Source organism: Lonchura striata, chromosome 12 (genome assembly GCF_046129695.1).
Source record: "Lonchura striata isolate bLonStr1 chromosome 12, bLonStr1.mat, whole genome shotgun sequence".
Lineage (NCBI taxonomy): Eukaryota > Metazoa > Chordata > Aves > Passeriformes > Estrildidae > Lonchura > Lonchura striata.
The window spans coordinates 11,742,985-11,760,899 of NC_134614.1; the positions used below are offsets into that span (position 1 = coordinate 11,742,985).

At 35.9% G+C, this 17,915-nt stretch overlaps 1 protein-coding gene across 14 annotated transcripts in view; it reads right to left on the bottom strand.

Moving 5' to 3' along the window:
• Window positions 1-17,915, bottom strand: part of ERC2 (ELKS/RAB6-interacting/CAST family member 2) — a 413,681-nt gene that overhangs the window by 233,798 nt on the left and 161,968 nt on the right. For 11 of the 14 annotated variants that reach the window (XR_002465649.3, XR_002465646.3, XR_002465662.3 and 8 more), the window contains 2 exons: window positions 15,217-15,228; window positions 3,638-3,773 (listed from right to left, as the gene is read on the bottom strand). Coding sequence is in view for 1 of the 14 variants with exons in the window: in XM_021532844.3 (XP_021388519.1) it covers window positions 3,638-3,773; window positions 15,217-15,228 (148 nt within the window). In the remaining 13 variants the exon portion in view is untranslated. The remainder of the gene's footprint in view (window positions 1-3,637; window positions 3,774-15,216; window positions 15,229-17,915) is intronic. The other 3 variants (XR_002465648.3, XR_002465656.3, XR_002465658.3) reach the window with 1 other exon arrangement.

Below are 17,915 nucleotides of genomic sequence, written 5' to 3' on the forward strand. Positions count from 1 at the left end.
AAACACCCAGAAGCTGCAGATTAGGGCAGAATAGGGTATTAAACTTATTAAACTTTTTTTCAGGTTCATTCCTGCACTGTTTTTTGTGACACATATATATTGGACAGTTTGCATAACATTTCAAAAAAGAAGTGTTTCTAGACTTAGATGACTTATTTCTATATTACATTTACGAAAAGCATAGTCAGACAGAAGTGTACATTCAAGTCCCTTTGAGGCCATGAGACACATGGGAATATTCTTAGTGCACCATCTTATTGCTTACTCTAGAGAAAAAAAGACTTAGTTTTTATTACAGCAGATTTGAAAATCAGAATCAAAACCAAATGCATTTAAGTTCTCAATGTGATGCAAATGTTTCCTTTCCAAATTCTACTGAGGTACCAGCAGTACTGAAAGAAACATGTTCCTCACAAGAATCAAGAAAATATTAATCTCAGGGAATAAACAAGTCTCATATCTCTAAGGTTTCAAGATCCTGTAGAGACTTGAAGAATTATGCACAAATCTATAACATGGTGTCTGTATATTTCTTAGCTCAGTGTTTCTCAAATGCTTATCATTTGTAAGACAGACCAAAAAAAGAGGGAAAAAATGAAGGCATGTCAGATACACCAATCTCAAAAAAATTCATGATAAAGTGTTCAAGGTCCAGCTCTCCTGCTGTGATGCTGTGTGTAATATATGACCATCATGTCTGGCAAGATTTGCACAGGTCTGCCCTTGATTTGTGTTAGGAAAAAACAGAAAACCTCACAACTATTCTTCATTCCCAAGAATTAATCTGGCTTCCTGATGTTTCCAATTTTACAGTGATCCAAAGAACCCCCCCAAAACCACACCTGAAGCATCACTCACAATTACAGGTGATAGCTGCAGGAGACAAAAGTGAATTCCCTCCGCAGGCAGCCCAGAGCCCTTCCAGCACAGCAGTGGCCCTGGAGTGCTGTGAGATGGGGCCACCAGAGACTCAAACTTGCCCTGCAAGCACCAACACTGGCACATGAACCAGCTCTGAGAGGCTTTTACCTGAAATGACTGGGCAGTGTCCCAGTGCACATGGTGCCACAAGGCTCAGGAGCTATCTCCTACCATTGAAGCTTCCAAGAAGCTACAAGCCTTCTGAACCTCCCTGGGTGAGCTGTGCAGAAAGAACTTGATCACCTCACTTTGCCCTGGGCAGCCCCTGGATGGTCCATGGACAACCCTACTCACATTCTTATTTCATCTTTTCCACTAGTTCTGCAAAAGGGATCAAGACTTGGCTGCAGTAAATGTAATTTGACCAGTCTGACTGCTCTTCAATTCTCAGCTGAGCTTATCACAGCCAGCCAACAGCCAGCTTATCACAGCTAGCCAACAAATACAGTCATTACATCAGGCCAGAGAATTTTAGGATACACTTTTCCCCTAACAGCTCAATACATCATTCACAAATGTAACAAATACACTGCAGACACAAGCACTGTGTGTTATAAATGCATATAAATACAGAGTGTTTCCACTAAAAGCAGCAGAAGTTATTATGAGCAGTAAGAAGAGGTGGTCAGGTCCCTATGGTTTACTAAGATGTTAAAAAAACATTTATTGAAACACAAGCTAATACTGTTTTTAATTACCAGATGCATAGTACTCCTAGAATTTTTTTCTAAGTATATCATGTATGTCACAGCATTTGTCTCCCCAAAAATGCTGCTTCGTTTAAATCCTTAGATCACTGCTGCTACTTTTTACAAACTCCATGAAGGAAGAAAGGTTTTCTTAAAAAAATTGTGAAAAAAAAAATTCTTTCTATACCAAGGCTAATTGACTGGAGCTTTAGAATTTGTTTGGCTTTTCAACAAGTCAATCACCTGCTTATCAGATTTATATAACAAGACTTGATGCTCTCACCTAGCATTTGTAATTACCTTACACATATAAAACAAATAAACTGTACCAGTGAAAAACTTTAAACAAAAATACTTTCCTATCAGCAGAATAAATGTACATCAGTCATGTCACCTGCACTGTGACATGACTATTCAATGTCAGGGTATTTATTTGCAAGATTCACTATGGTGTTTTTGTAGAGCAAAAAAACCTCGCAAAATCTTGCAATCCCAGGGCAACTCAAGCTTCCACACACTCTTCAGTGTTAAGAAATGCTTGAGAAGAAATAAGCCAAGGAAATTAGAAGTCTTTGACAGAGGAAATACAACAACCATTTGTAGCAGCAAACTGATAAGAGCAGCTGATTGCCTGTATGGCAGAGAAGTCAGGATCATCCCTACCACAAATCAGACAACCAAGGCTCCCTTTCTCCTGTGGCTCCTGCAGCTACTGTGAATGTAATATATTACCTAATATATACATTACTGAAAGTAATATGTTGAAGGACATATTTTTAAAATATTGGCATTTTAAGGCACAATAACAAGCAATATCTGTTCTTGGTTAACTGGTTTTAACAAACTGTTCTTATAGTGTATTGATGCTTTACAGGAAGTGAATGGAACAGAATTATGCACCAGACAGGTATTTTATTTCTAAATTCAAGCCATTCAGCCACACCACCTTCATTTGATAGACCCAACCTCATGTCAAGTAGAAACCTCCAAGTACAGCAGTTACATCAAGGATCCTGAGAATGGTTTCTACTCTCCAGTCATCACCCTGCAGTAATATTTCCAAAATAATACTGAAAAATAAGCTCAATTTATTCTCTTTACTGAACCACTATAATTACAAGTAGCTGCTCAACCCTGACATTTTATTTTGATATACCATATTGGCAGACCAAATCCTTCACAAGTTTTTATTGCTCTATCCTGTGCACTGGAATGCATGGTGATGCAATCAGTATGTAATGACCAAGGCTGTAAAGTAAACGTAGCACTGCACAGATGCATAAATAATGTATCATTTCCTGAACCTGATTCTGACATAAAGCTTCACCAACACAAGCCTAGAGAGAGATGTGGTGTTAATTTTTCCATTTTGCATATAGGAACACATGAGAAATACAACCATGTGAAGTATGAGAGGGTCAAATTCCATCCACTGGAAATTTTCCAGAAACACATTATATTAACCAGATCAAGGCAAAATTGATATTTTGCACTGTAAATTGCCTATAAACACTGGGCATGGAGACATTGATGTTGTCAACAGAAATCAGCACTTCTCTTCGTGGTTTTTCACACTCTGATCTCAGAGAATACTTTTTAAGTCAAGCATCAAATTTGTGGCCTTGAATACAAGTTCCCTGGTATGTAATGTATCACTTAAATAGATCAGTTTAAGAACATTCATTTCTCAACCACCAAAATCAGTAACTTTCAAACTGCAGAAATTCTCCATGAATAAGGCTCAAAGTCTATCTGGAATATAGAAAAGATCTATCTACTTGAACCTTTTCTTTCAAACTGTCAGAAAAAACAGTTGCTGATGCAACTGGGCAGAGGTCTTCAAATTCTATTGGTTCCATCTTTACCCTAAATAGTAAATATTTCATGAATACAACTGAGGTGAGCAGTGCATCCTCTGGCAGAAAAGGAAGGAACTATCAGCTCTTTGTGTGAACAGATTCATTACACATTCTGGAACTGAAGTGTATTTTCTTAGGTAGCTTTAAAAAAATGAAAAATAAACTCACTTGTAAATGCTGAGAGTTGTCAGTCATGTTGTCCTCTCGCCTACGAACTTCTTCCAACAACTGTGCATTCTTCTTTTTCTCCAATTGCTGATTGTGCTTCAGATTGGCAACCTTCTTGTTCTGGTCCTTCATGTGTCTAAGAATTGCACACACACACCCATTAGTGTTAATGACTGCAACCACTTCTGCAATAGACTTTAATTGTGTGACTACAACACAGGACATCGATTCTCCAACAGATACAAGTTTTCCAAGCATCAGCTGTAACAAAAAAACCTTCATTTTGTTTGCAAGATGGCATAGCAAAACAGCTTTCAATTACAGAGTGGTAGAGAAATTATTTGGGCTTACAAGATTTCCCCCTTTTTATGATTTCCTCACAAAAACACATACATATTCTGAGCTCTGTGCAGAAAAATTGTTGAAAGACACACACTGCATTCAGGAACAATTTTAATAGGTGCTTCAAGTATTAATTTCAAAGGAAGCAGAAGGTGACAATGATGACTAATGTACATTGTGAAATTATATTTTTTAAAACCTGGACTACAAATGCAGTGTTTAGGTGGGTTAAAGTGTGATGGAGTAGGTCAGGTCATAATATACCATGAAGAATAAATGATGCCTTTTCAAATAGCTTTGTACATGACAAAAACATTTCTATCATTTTTTATAATGGGACTTCTTTCTAAAAAAGATAATCAACAAACCAATTTATGAGCCATTCCTAAGGAAATGAAACAATCTTTGCCACCCTTACGTGTTTTCTTTTGTTAAGACTGTATTAATAAAAAATAATTAATTGTTTCAATTTTAATTATCTTTTCTTGTGGATGTTATTCATTAAGTTACCAGAAGCATTTCTGAGACTAAGCATACACCTTTTTAAGAAAGAAGGCAAACTAATTTTGTCTGTCAGGTGATGAAAACATATCCTTGCAGTAATACTTCCTACCTGCTTGAATTCTTAGATATTATTTTCCAGACTTTCTTTGACATGGAGGAATTTGCTCTCTTTTATCTATAAAAAAATAAAAGTCACGTGCAAATTCCTAATGAGATCTACTCACTAATCCTTTTGTGGCAAATGAAGAGAATATTATTCAATGCCCAAAAGGATCACTGAAAATCCCTCATTCGCTTCCACATCAGAAGCAGTAAAAAAAGTTTTAGAATACATTTCTTGCACATATTTTATTATGCTAAAGAAACTGGGTCATTCAATACTTACTTGTATCACTGGTTTCTTTGTACTACCAGTGTTTTTTTCATTATTTATTAATGATCAAAAATTAACAATTAATTTGAAATCAATAAATGTGCCATGGTATTAAAAATTCCTAAAAGACACTTCATGTAAAAGTTTGTAAGTATAGCACATTAGAGAAAATCCAATCAATTATAACTAAAAAAAATGTTGTAAACTTGCCCAGGAAAAAAAAGCATGGACAATTAGTTCACATAAGTAATTTGCTTGCAGCTCCAAGTTAAAATCAGCTCCCTGTCATGAGTCTGCCTCATAATTGTAAGTTCAGACTTATTCAGCATAAAACCCAAATTAATATTGGGAAAAAACCACTTCCACAACTTCATATATAAATGTATTTGGCAGAAATTTTGGTGGTGCAATATGGCTTTGTGCTGTTAAAACATAAATTGGTTTTCAATCTCATGTTGAGTAAATGATAAATTGATTTACATTTAATCTCTTTAAGAATTTCTATTTTATGCCAACACTAGCTACTTCTTTCATCACCCATGCCTGACACAACTTCCCATTTCAGCTTCTCTAATACCACACTGAAAAGTAGAACATGGCAAAGCTGCAAAGGAAAAACATCTGGTGCCTGTGATAGGCAAAATCTTGAAGAGAAGGAATTAAAAGAAAGCTCTGTCATAGACTCTCTTTATGCCACAACTGGCTACATACCTATGGAAATGAACAGAAAATGCTACAGTTAAAAAGCCCAGCTGAGGATTTTTCTTTAGGCCTGTATTAAAAACACCGGGGGAGTACAATGCAGAAAGTACAAAAACATATATCAAATACAATCCTTGGTCCAGTAGAATTTTTGAGTTGCTTGCTCAAAATTGTTTTCATGTGGCTCTACTGTTTCTAAAATGCTTTTGAATAAAATAGAAGTTTAGGATAAGTAAAAAATATGCATGAGAAATAGAAGAATATTTGGGAACTGTACAAAATCACCATAAAATATATGCCTTGACCACTGAGGACATGTAACAAAATATTCACATAGATTACTAGCAACAATGCTGATATGACAGTTATGTCTACATTACTCTTTATCATGTGGAATTCATTTCATTTTTTCCACTACACTGCTTGAATTTAAAGCTCTAAGACCACAAAACTCATTAGACAGAATAAAATAAATAAAAGACTACTGTTTAAGACACATCTTTGAAATCTGAAGTGTACATTTTAGGGGTCTGCTCAGTAGAATTCCTCTTACCATCACAAGTTAATAATTTCCTGCTTATGTAGCATTTTCTGATAGTGTAATTGCCTCAGAGAAGGAAGATGAAACACAACTCTCTCATTGTCCACATTCTTACAGCTCATTTTGAAGTCAGGCATCTATTCTCTTTTAGGGTTAAATTTATTATTATTATTTATCTATTCTCTTTTAGGTTAATTCTTTAACCTCTGAGCCAGACATTACAGTCATCCCAAGCTAATTAAAACCCACCACTCTGCTGCATGTGTGATTTTACAAACTTCACAGAACTGGAAAGCCAGGCTACAAACCAGTTCTGAAGCACTCAAGCCCACAGTACACTGAAATAATGCCAATACTATACTTGGCTTAAAGAAATTATGTTCTGAGTTCATAAACATTTAAGAAACAAAGCAGACTAAAAAAAAAAAGCAGAGATGACTAACTCTCTGCACAGATGCTTAATCTTAACCAAACATTAAGAAGTGGGATTAATGACAGTTTTTCAGATAATAAAGTTACATTCGTTTGTATTTCTATGGCTAATGCCAGTTAGCAACTGTTAGCAGCTTAGAAACAAAAAAAATTCAGAGTGAAACTAAACTGTCTTGAAAACAGAGCTAGAATATAAACATAGCTTGAATAGTGTAAAATAAATTTTAAGAAAATTAAAGGTAAATTAGTTCTGTTCTGGAATTACAAATTAAAGGATGATATCTCCTTGGCATCTCTTGACTCTTTTGATAATTCAGTATCAGAGGTATGAGGATATGCAGTATCCAGCAAACACCCCATGCCATATAAATACAAGATATCAATAATATAGGCAGATAATAAAGAAGAGATGAACATCAGGAAACAGAAAAATTTCTATAATCTTATTCTTTTAGTACACTAGACATTCACTCCTAAAGAAGAGAAAAAGATAATAAAAAGTAACATAACTTCTATAATATAAAACAACATAACTTCTAGAGCTACCTTACTACTCATTAAGTTCTCTGATATTTTTATACCTAGATTAAGCCATTGCTCTTAACTGAATATGCTACTCCATAAAAATCAGCCTCTTCCTGCATCTTTCTGACTTGGGATAATTTTTTATAATCTTTCTCAATACACAGAATGCTCCACAGTAATCAATTTGCACCTCAGCTGGGCACTAGACTTAAAATCAGGTATCTAAATGACAGCAATGCCAAAACCCTGTTTTTCTCAGCATCCAACAATTTTTTGAGGAAAGTGGCCTCAGAATGCCAGCACTGGAGTCAACAGACTGCATTAACTCTGACTTCTGTGCTGCTGAAGAACCATCCTCTATGACTGCTAAATATTTAGATACTTAGTGTATCACAGATCCAAGCACAACAGGAAAAGACAAAACATCCTCAAAGAGCCCTTTAGCTTTATCTTTCCAAAGGACTTAGAGCCCATCAATCTTCCTGAGCAAACAGCAAGATGCCCTTACCTCAAATAAACTTTTCATTCTAGTTAATCTTTGAACTGCAATGTCTTTGTAGCAAACAGACCTCAGTGCCATGGAGGAGCAGCAGAAATGTAACCAGCAAAACAGTGGCACCACTTAGTTTCTGCTGGTATGAATGGGACTCTAATGACTACACTTTAACCATGTTTGGGGCTTCTTCTTGTTCTGGAGTAGCACAAATTGATCTCTCAGTCTAACTACAGGACATTTATTTCTTCAAATTGGTTCAAATTTTTAAGACAAATATTAAACACTAAGTTTCTGCATATACGTGAGTAGCATTCAGATTTTATTTTACAGTATTTTACAGTAGTGTGTGTTGTCTAACCTCCAATGCTTTTATCACTGATAGATATAGAAAATCACACTATTTCATTAAATTCCCTGCTTTAATTAGCCACCTGGGTACCTTGGCCACAAAGCTGGTAATGTCAGCCAAAAATAAGTGTTACATGTTAGTATAGCCTTTACTCTATTTCATAAAAGTTTTTTCCCCCAAAGCATCCAAAAAATGCAGACATGCAAAATACTCCCAAGAGCAAAATCTGTAACATTTTCTAAAGGAATATGTCTCTGCAATAATTTTAATCACTTTAAACAGCATTGCAATGAGACCAGCTGTCTGCAAGTCAGTCAAAAAATTCTGCAGTGTGTTAGGAAATTGTGCTCCTCAGCAAATAAAAGATAAAAAACTAGAGTGCAAAGAATGTTTTCAGGGAAACAATCAAAAAAAAATCAACTCATCAACTCCAAACCAAACCAACCAGATCTATTTTATGAAATACGATTTAGTCAAAACAATTAATCAATTAATCTACATAAAATAAGAAAATGTCAAAATGTGGTTTAAAATTCAATGTAGTACCCTTAAATAAACAAACATCGCCCAATGTTCTAGGCAAGCACTGGGCAGAATATTACCATCATCATTACTTGAAATTTTTATCTCTTTCTCCTTTATAAACAGTCCACACTTTTACAAAGAATTCATGTATGTGATCAATGAAACAAATCTTAAGATTTTACTGAGCACTCTGGGTCCCAGCCTAGTCATGCAGAAGACCTGATCCTGTAAATCCCAACCATGTGAATGTCCATTCCAAATTACATTACTCCAGTAAGACTCAGTAGAAATATTCCTAGCAGTTCAGTTCTCACTGCCTAAAGAATGAGAGTCTAGACAGGTGCTTCACTGAGTCATGACTAAACCAGCATAAGGGTAATGCTTCAAAATTCAGGTCTCATTTCATTGAAATGCAAAAAGGTAGAATTTTATTAAGATATGAGCAAGTTCAGTGTCGTTTCTGGCATTTTCATGGAATATAAATGCATTTTCTACTATCTATCTATAAACCTGAAAAACAAAGCTGGTTGTGACTTTGAGAGACTAAAATCAGCACAAGAGACATTAAGAGGGGTACTGAGAAACACATTCCTGACACAAACAAGGACACTGTTTATTCACTTACAGCCCAGAGACGGATTTTTCTGTAGGAAATAGATATTATCAGGATAAGAAAACCTCTACTTGTGACAGGCTGAATTTTTAATATAAGAAAAAAACAAATCTCTAACAAAAGCAATTTTTTTATAAAAGAAAGCCCCATGCTTGACTACTGAATTGATTTTATAATCTCGACATAGTCACTGTAAGTTTTATAATATGATAATAAAAAACTAAGCAGTGACTTTCTGTGCTGTCACTTGCATTCAAAACCTTCATGCTGGTTTTTCTTTTCAATCAAGATCATATAACCTAAAGAATTATTAGCGTCCAAGGCATCTTTTAAAATCTGGTGTCTCCTTATTCTTAGCTTTTCTTATTTTTATTTTGTTAAGTAATACAATTATCACACTGATAGCAAATTAAATACCTTAAATCCATAAACAAAATAAACTATCCCGAACATTAAGAAATTAATTGGTCTGTCAAATTTAAATATTAAAAGTAGAAATACTCCTACAATCAAGACACTTTAAAAAGCTAACAGATTAATACAGACCATTACATAGGCATGGGGAAGTGCTTTGACTGAAAACTTCTGAAGAGAGAAATAAATAACAAATAAATAAGTATTCCTTGGTTTTGTTAAACATGCTCAAAAGAAAACAAGCAAAATCAAGCCACATCACTTAGGAGGAACACTTCACCCCAAATCTCAAGGAATTCCTTTCTTTGCATATCTGGCTAACCTATTGCCATACTATAGAAAACAAAAAGTCCTGTATATCCTGTCTCAGCATTGCCCTTCTTGCCCTCTTAATTCAAAAGCACAAAATCTAGCAGACCCTCTCTTCTCCTTCTCTCTTTGAAAGAACTACATTTTCCCCTCTCTCTTTCCCACTGCAAAGGAGCAGGAGCGAGACTTCGACCCCCTTTACAATTGCTCCAACTCCTAACCCGTGTGACAACATAATCTATAATCACAAAAAATTTTCATTTTTATAATTGTGCTATTTGATCTTGTAACTAAAAAAAAATCTGTTCTACAGTGACATAAAGGGAAGTAGCTCAGCTTCCTTAGCACACCTATTATCATTTGGGATGAGAATGCCCCTGGAGAGACAGGAAAATGCTATCAGCCTGTGGCTGGATCTCCCCAGCTGCCAGGAAAGCTAATGGGACATTAAGACTTTCCCATAGGAAAGCAGATTATGAAAACTGAATAAAATTTTAGTGCCTTTTGAGCATGAGAATTTGGAGGCAATTCTCTCTGGTTAACCTTGGCCAAATAAAGGTAGGTAGTAAAGGCCACTGTTTTCCACATGCCTGAGAAAATACTATCACAAAAAATTAATATTATCTCTGACTGTGGAAGGATGCTTGCTCTTCTCTCTGCCATTCTCCTGATGCTGAGACTATGGGAAACTCCACATCACAGTTCATCTGCTCATCAGAACTGGCAGGTACCCCTCTGTGTTCTCTCCACATCTCTTTGAGAAAAAGAACTGAAAACAAAATCACCAACACAAACATGAGACAAAAAAATCACCTAAACCAAGTAATATTAAAATAATTTTAAATTATCTAAAAAAAAATTTAATTCCTATATCGCTAATTTTCCAATTGAATGCATCATGCCTAGAATTAGCAGCTAAGATAAGTGAATTTTAGTATATTCAATGTTTTTATTACATTCCCAAGGTCCTTTCACTGATAGCTTAGATAGCTATTTCAGTTCCACCCAAGGAGCAGGCTTGTAGCCCACAAGACCTGTAGGTCTCAAAAAAACCTCTTCTTCCCCTCCCCTTACACTCCCCCACTTTTAGATCTCATCACTTCAATTGCCTGAAGGCTGGCTTCAGGTTTCTTAATACTCATATTATGACAATTTTTCAGTGAGACAATTGTTTTGCCCCCAAATGCACCACAAAGCAATATTATTGTCCTGGGACAGCCGAGAACTCTGCCTGGTAGAAATCAAGCGAGCGTCACAGAAGTCACTGAAACATTTCTCACCTCACAGGCAAAAATGTGGGAGGAAGGGTTTACCTAACACACACTCTGGGAACTTTTCCAAAATCTTTATTTAAGAAGTGTTTAGTCTGACACAGTTCCCTCCAAAGCCCTGGAGAGATGCTAGAAATATCCACGTGAGGATAACGCATGAATGAAAGAGACACACTAAAATCCTGCTCCAAACTATGGTTCATGTCACTTTGTCTCAAGGCAGATCTGCACTGCAACCACGGAAACTCCGACCCAGCACTGCTGTCTTCCTCAGCACATTCCTGCTGGATGACACTTTACATGAACATGTGTGAAATTCGTACCAGAAGACTCATCTGTCACACATCTCTCTCTTACACCAAGGATTGTCGTGTATTTTCTTCTGATGTTCTACTTTAAAAAAAACCCAAAAAGCACTGCTGATGACAGCATGCCAGATGAGAAGGATATTTGATCTGATTTAATATGGCAATTGCTTGCTCAGCTATTTTATTAATTGAGACCATTAGCAATAACTGTAACCAGTTACTGGAAATAATTTGTTGCCTGAAATTTGCAACCAAGAAGTTGCAGCCCTGCTACTGCTCCATCAGGTCCTTCCCAACTGTAGTCCAGAAAAGTTTTTCCTTCAAATTATCAAACAAAGCATCTTCACAAAAACAAATAAAAAAAGAAAAATCAGAAAAAGCAGCTCCTGACTCTTTCCAGTTTTTCTCTGCATCCAACCGCTCCACAGCATGTCCAGCCCAGCCTGACAGCAATCAGGATCACACCTCCTCTGCAGCACTCCACGTTTCATTGCAATTTCCTTCTGGATCAAATCTTTTGACTGCAATTCCTGGCTCACCCTAGAAGTTCTCAGGATCAATCCAGCCATTATCATCCAATACATAAATCAAGCTTTCCATAAAGCTTTTGCAGTAACTTCTTCAGATCTCCAAATAAATTAGGTACTCTTTGTATGATTCTTGTTTAGACATACAAACTTCCTCTTATTATAAATTCAGATCAGAGCACAGTCACGTTGCTCCTGCATTGTGAAAGCAAACAATATGAGTGGAAGGAGTGGTTGCACCAACAGCCCAATTCCTAAATTTAGTGCCCCTGTCTCTTTTCAGTAACAGCTTTTTAAGGGCAAGCTGTGCTATCTCACAATGATTCCTCACCACACACCCCTCCACCATGCACAGGGAATCCTGACAGCATGAGCCCAGCAGTCACCAAGAACCCCAGGGAGCTCTGGGGCTACTTCATGCACACGTTCAAGAGGTAGAGAAATCTGCCCCCCTGGATGTTGCCTCTGAGGAAAACTAGTGGAGGCAGCAGGTCTGTAGAAGCATAAGAAATATTGATGTCTTCAATCAGTAATCATGAATGGCAAGAGTAACAGCTCCTTCTGTTCTCTCCTCCCCAACACAGAGTTGTGGTGTCACCCAACCAAATCCAAAGTTGGTATTTTTCCTTCAGCGAGGTTAGAGCTCTTTCCTCCTCATATCCACTTCATTCTCCATAACCATTTACTTTATGGAATATTTATCTTTCAAATCTCAAAAAAAAAGCAAATCAAATTACAAAATATCCTTCCTAATTTAAATAATTCCTTTCCATTTTAACCTTTGCATGGCTTTCAGCAAACTAAAAGTCCAGAACAAGGCTGACAAGTTCAGTAGTGAGTGGGATGAAATTGAACAACAGTGCATCATCTTGTCCCAGGGCCCTCTTTGTATCTTTACTGTTCATTGTTCCCTTTTTTCCCTTAAAGTAAAATACCAAGGAAATAAACTTTCTACTTTACTATTTCTTAAAAAATGAAGTTTACAAAACTTCAAAATCACACATAAAATCAGATAAATCTATATAGTCCCACCTCAGTTTGTCATCTCTTTCAAAATGTTTAAATGCTAAAACATTGGTTCTGCATATGTAGCAAACAGACTAAAACAGAATGACATGTCAGCAATCTGCCTGTTATCCAATGTGACAACTATGTTTCTCACTCAGAATAACCAGTCTCTCAGAAGAGCAATGTGTATCACAATTCTCTCAGTTTTCAGTAGTACACTATCTCCATTTCTCCAGGGACATTATCTCTGAACAACATATCCCTCTGCCCTTGGAACCATCAAACTGACATTTGACAAAACTGTGGATGGCTTGTAGGTTAAATTTAAAACTGTTGAACCTTCCCTTGCACATCTCACTGAGCTCTGGCCTCCCACGGAAACAATTAGGAAGGCCAAAATCAGAGCTGGTGGGAAACGTTCTAGCACTGGTCAGTACAATTCACATGGAAAAAAATATCCATCTCCTGCTTATCTGCAGGTAGAAAAGTTTGGGGAGTATATAACCTGCTGTAACCAAAAGGTGTGGGGATGTCATGGTGCTGATGGCTGTACTCAGAATATTTTATCTTGTACAGGCAGGTGCACATGAGGGCATTATGCCAATATATTTGATTTTCTTTTTGTCATCAATATTGATAGCCTAGCATGTTATAAAACAGAGGCAGCATTTTTCTAACATAAAAACCTCACAGGATTATGATGACTAAAATGACAGCTAAGAACATACTGATCAGCAGAAATTATGGAAATTAATAGATCTGTTTCTTAAATTAAGTTTTGACCTTAATGAAGATTCAAGCTGAGAAAACTTAACACTTCACTGAATACCCACAATAAATTCTAATCATACCCTACAACTTATCTGGGACTCTAGGGATGAAAGTTGGCAGGGTTATGCAGACAGTTTGCTTCAACAAGGTCAGTTGGCTTTTCAGGTCAATAAAACATAACAGAAATTGCACCTCCAACTGCTGAATAAATGTTTCTGCATACCAATCACTGAATTCCAGTGAAATCAACCATAAGGACAACCACATAGCATAATGCCTTTCTTTAGGCTCTCTTGAGCTAGAGAGATTTTCAATCAATGTTGAGTATGCTCAGATAGAAATGCAAAGTTGTCACATTCAGAGAATAATTTCATCATGGCCAACTCCATAACAAATGCATTTAATTACCTTCTGGAAGCAAGAAAGATTCTGAAAATAAATTGTTGAAGTATTTTCACAATCTGGGTGTAATAACTATCTCTTCAAGCACATAAAAATGTGACAGACAGACAGTAAATTTAGAGTTCATCCAATTCTTTACTGCAATCTATAAGCCTCAAATTTCAGAAACAAAACTTTTCAGCTGGAAAGTAACTTGTGATTGTGGCATGCACTACAGCACATCAGGAGGAAAAAAAAAAAAAGTCTTGTCATCTTTTTGCAATGAACCATCTTTAGCTGTGTTGAAGACAACCCTGTCAGAGATTCTCTGACATGCCAGAACTGTGAATTGTGCTTGGAGAAGCACAAGAGGAAACATCAAAAAGATGTGTTAAGGCTTTGCTAACTTACAATTTACAGCCACCCATAAGCATGAGAAAGAAAATTAGCATCAAGGCCTACTAAGAGAAAAACGTCAACCAGATCAATTTTTACTTCCAACAAGCACTACAAGACATGTAATACTCGGTAAGTTTACTCAGAAACAGTGTGCAGAGCCAAATGCCAGCTAAACTAATCTACAACCTGGAAAAATTTAAAACACAAATCTGACTAGATGAGGTTACATACAAACACAGCATAAAAACACATACAGACAACTCCTTTACAGTTATGTGCTGGTCCAGAATCTGACCAGCAAAAACAGCTAAAAGTTTCTGAACCACCTCATATTCTGTTTGTAAGCAGTAAAACTGGCAATGGCAAAGTATCAAGAATAGGTCTCTGATCTTCAGTATAAATCTCCCTGTACACAACTGGCACTGTTCTTTACCTGCTGGGTTGGTTTATCTACCAAAAAATTATTCCAAATTTTGGACTCCCTAAACAAAGATAATACAAGCAAAACCAAAAGAAGAAAACATCTTCACACAAAACAACATATGAATTGAATATGTCGTTAATAAACTTTTTTTCTTATAGGTGTTCAATAAAAAGATTCATTTACTGGAAAGTTTCTGGTCTAGAAATGGAATGACCAAAAACTTCACAACAGGGACAAGTGGAATAAAAACAACAAAATACAAACAGAAGTTAATAATGTGGAATCAAAACAACCAAATAAATGAAGCATCAATGAAAATTTTCATTGTGGAAGGAGCATTAAGTAGGAGAGCAGAAAATACTGACCTGGAAGTCAAGCTGGTTGGAGAAGGGATGAAAGCAGCAGTTTGGAGAAAAACAGATAGGGAGGAAGACAGCAAAAGAGAATAAAGGGAGGAACACATTAGTTCTTCAAAAATATAACAAGCAGATGTTATATTAGCAGATTATTAAAAAGAAAAAAAAAAAAAAGAAAAGGGAAGGGAAGGGAAGGAAAAGCAAGAACTAAAATGAAATTTCTGCAGAGCTACATCCTTCCTGTGCACTGAAGAAAATAAACTTTAAATCAAAAGGGTATCTTGTTGGATAAAAGGCTATCTTGGTGGACAGTAGATAGACATCCACATTTATAACCATTCAAATTCCAAATTCACATACACACCAAATAGAACAAATAAATTGGATCAATATTGGTAGCAGTTGCTGGCCCACAAACATCTCGTCATATGCCACAAAGTCTTTCATTTGAACTGTCACAGGCTGGTGACCCTTCCAGTAGAAGTCAAAGCAGCTAAACAATTTGGCAACTTGTTCAAAGATATTTAGAAGTTCACAAAGCACTGTAGCTAATAATCAAAGATGAAGATTTGACACCCCACCCCACCCACAAAATGCAGCCCCTTCCAATGCTGACAGCAAATTTTTAATTCAGCATGAAGAAGAGAATTGATACTTTGGCCTGAAAATACTCTGATTTTTTTATAACTTTATTTGTTAAAAAATACCTAACACACCCATTTCAAAAAAGCAAGGTCAAAAAAACCCCCACCCAGCTAGACTAGTCCTTAAATCAATCTCTGACACAGCATTTTGTGAATTAAGGAAAAGGAGCATATTTAACAGCCATAAAATTACTTTTTTAAAAAAGCAATTATTCCACATGCTGATGTTTTGTCTCTTGTGTAATAACTTGTCACTGCTGTGTAGACTTACCTTCATTAGAATTCAAATCCAAATCAATTCAGAATGAATTAATTGTAGTTTGAATACCCCAAGAGCTTGACTACACATCTATAGTGCTATAAACCCACTGCATATGAGAAGTAGGTAACAAAAACAAAAAACAACTTCTTGTTTAAGAACAAAAAGGTTTGTCTCATAGCTAGCAATCTTCACCATGTTGTCATCACTTCCTTTCTCTTTTCAGTCTAAATTTACCAATGGATAATTTATATTGTACTATGTGCCAGTGCTCTTTCACCAAAATCACTCTTCTTTCCCTGCAGTGCTTACCCCTTCCCATAGTTACACAGAACAAGCATCCCTGCAGAGCTTTGTTGTACCAGAGAAACAAACCACTGTTGCTTAAACTCCTCCTGTGTCATGAGCACTTCATTCCTTCTTACCAGCCCTCTCTGCACCTGTTGCCAGCTTTAATTCAACTTCCAGGCATATGACCGATGAGAAGTACACAGCAGAGTTCCACACAGAGCCTTGCCAGCACCTGATGACATTAATACCTTCCTGTCCTTCCTGGAGATATTTATCTGACATTTCAGGATTCACTCTTCATTATTTATATCTCTGCTTCATTATTTAGATGGCTCATAATGACACAGACATAAGGAAATTCACCCAATCTTTCTTTTCCTGAACTGTATCAAGGATTATCCTTAGTTTATGTCAGCCAGCCTTACTGGTCCCAACTTCACAAACGTGCATTTTATGCCACTGTATTTCACTTCATTTTGTGATTCAAACTCTCTATCACATTTTATAAACATACTTCCCATTCTAACACTATTAATAAAAGCTTTAAACAATACACTCCCTCAATCCTGACAGTTCTGTTTCAGCTGCAGCTCCCTCTCCTTGGTGAGCCTGTTTGCATTAAAACTTGAGCTGATCATTACCTTATCCAGTTTCATTTACATTATTTTTAAAAAAACTCACAAAAATAAAAACCAAAAAACCCTGAACCACATTTCTTTCATCATGAAAACCAAAGAAAATCAGCAAGCTAAATTTAACAAAAGCACATTGTTCATTAAATGTAATATCTTGCATTTGATTTTAAACTTTTTAAAATTATAAACAGATAAATTGTGAAAATTTTAATAAAAGTTATCAAATAGCTTAAGTGTAGTAGCAGTAGTTTCTCCTGTGTAGTAATAAGAAACTGTAAAATAAAAGTTAATATAGGGAGAGTAATTAAAGAAACAGACCAACATGATTTTATATGAGCAATAATATTAATCTAAAGTGGTGATGCTCAGGAGAGTGATAGTTTCTGAGCCAAGAAAATCACATTAAAACCAAAAGAATTACCATTCATATGAAGACTTCTTCATAATTATTAATAATGTTCATTTGCCAAGTAGCACACACTTATAAATTTAACTGCCCATATCTCAAAGAAGATATTTCTGCCTGAGTATTTGACACTTCATGTGTCAATATTTCTGTCTAGTAGAACATTCATCTAGTATTCATCTCCTTGTTTTAATTTCTGTTTGAATTTGTAAATGATAACTTTATTACAATTATTTTTACTTTTCAAATTTATTTATACAAGCACACCTCATTATATTGAAGAATTCCTATGTGAATATAACAGATACTGTGAGGATACCACAGCTTGCAATAGTCTAGATTATCATTTCCTCAGACATTTATATCGATATATTTTGAAAATTTATGTTGTTGCAATTATCTTGCAATGTAAAGATGTCGGCATAGCAGTGAACATGGATCCCAGCAAGCCATGAATGAATAAATGCATTTTA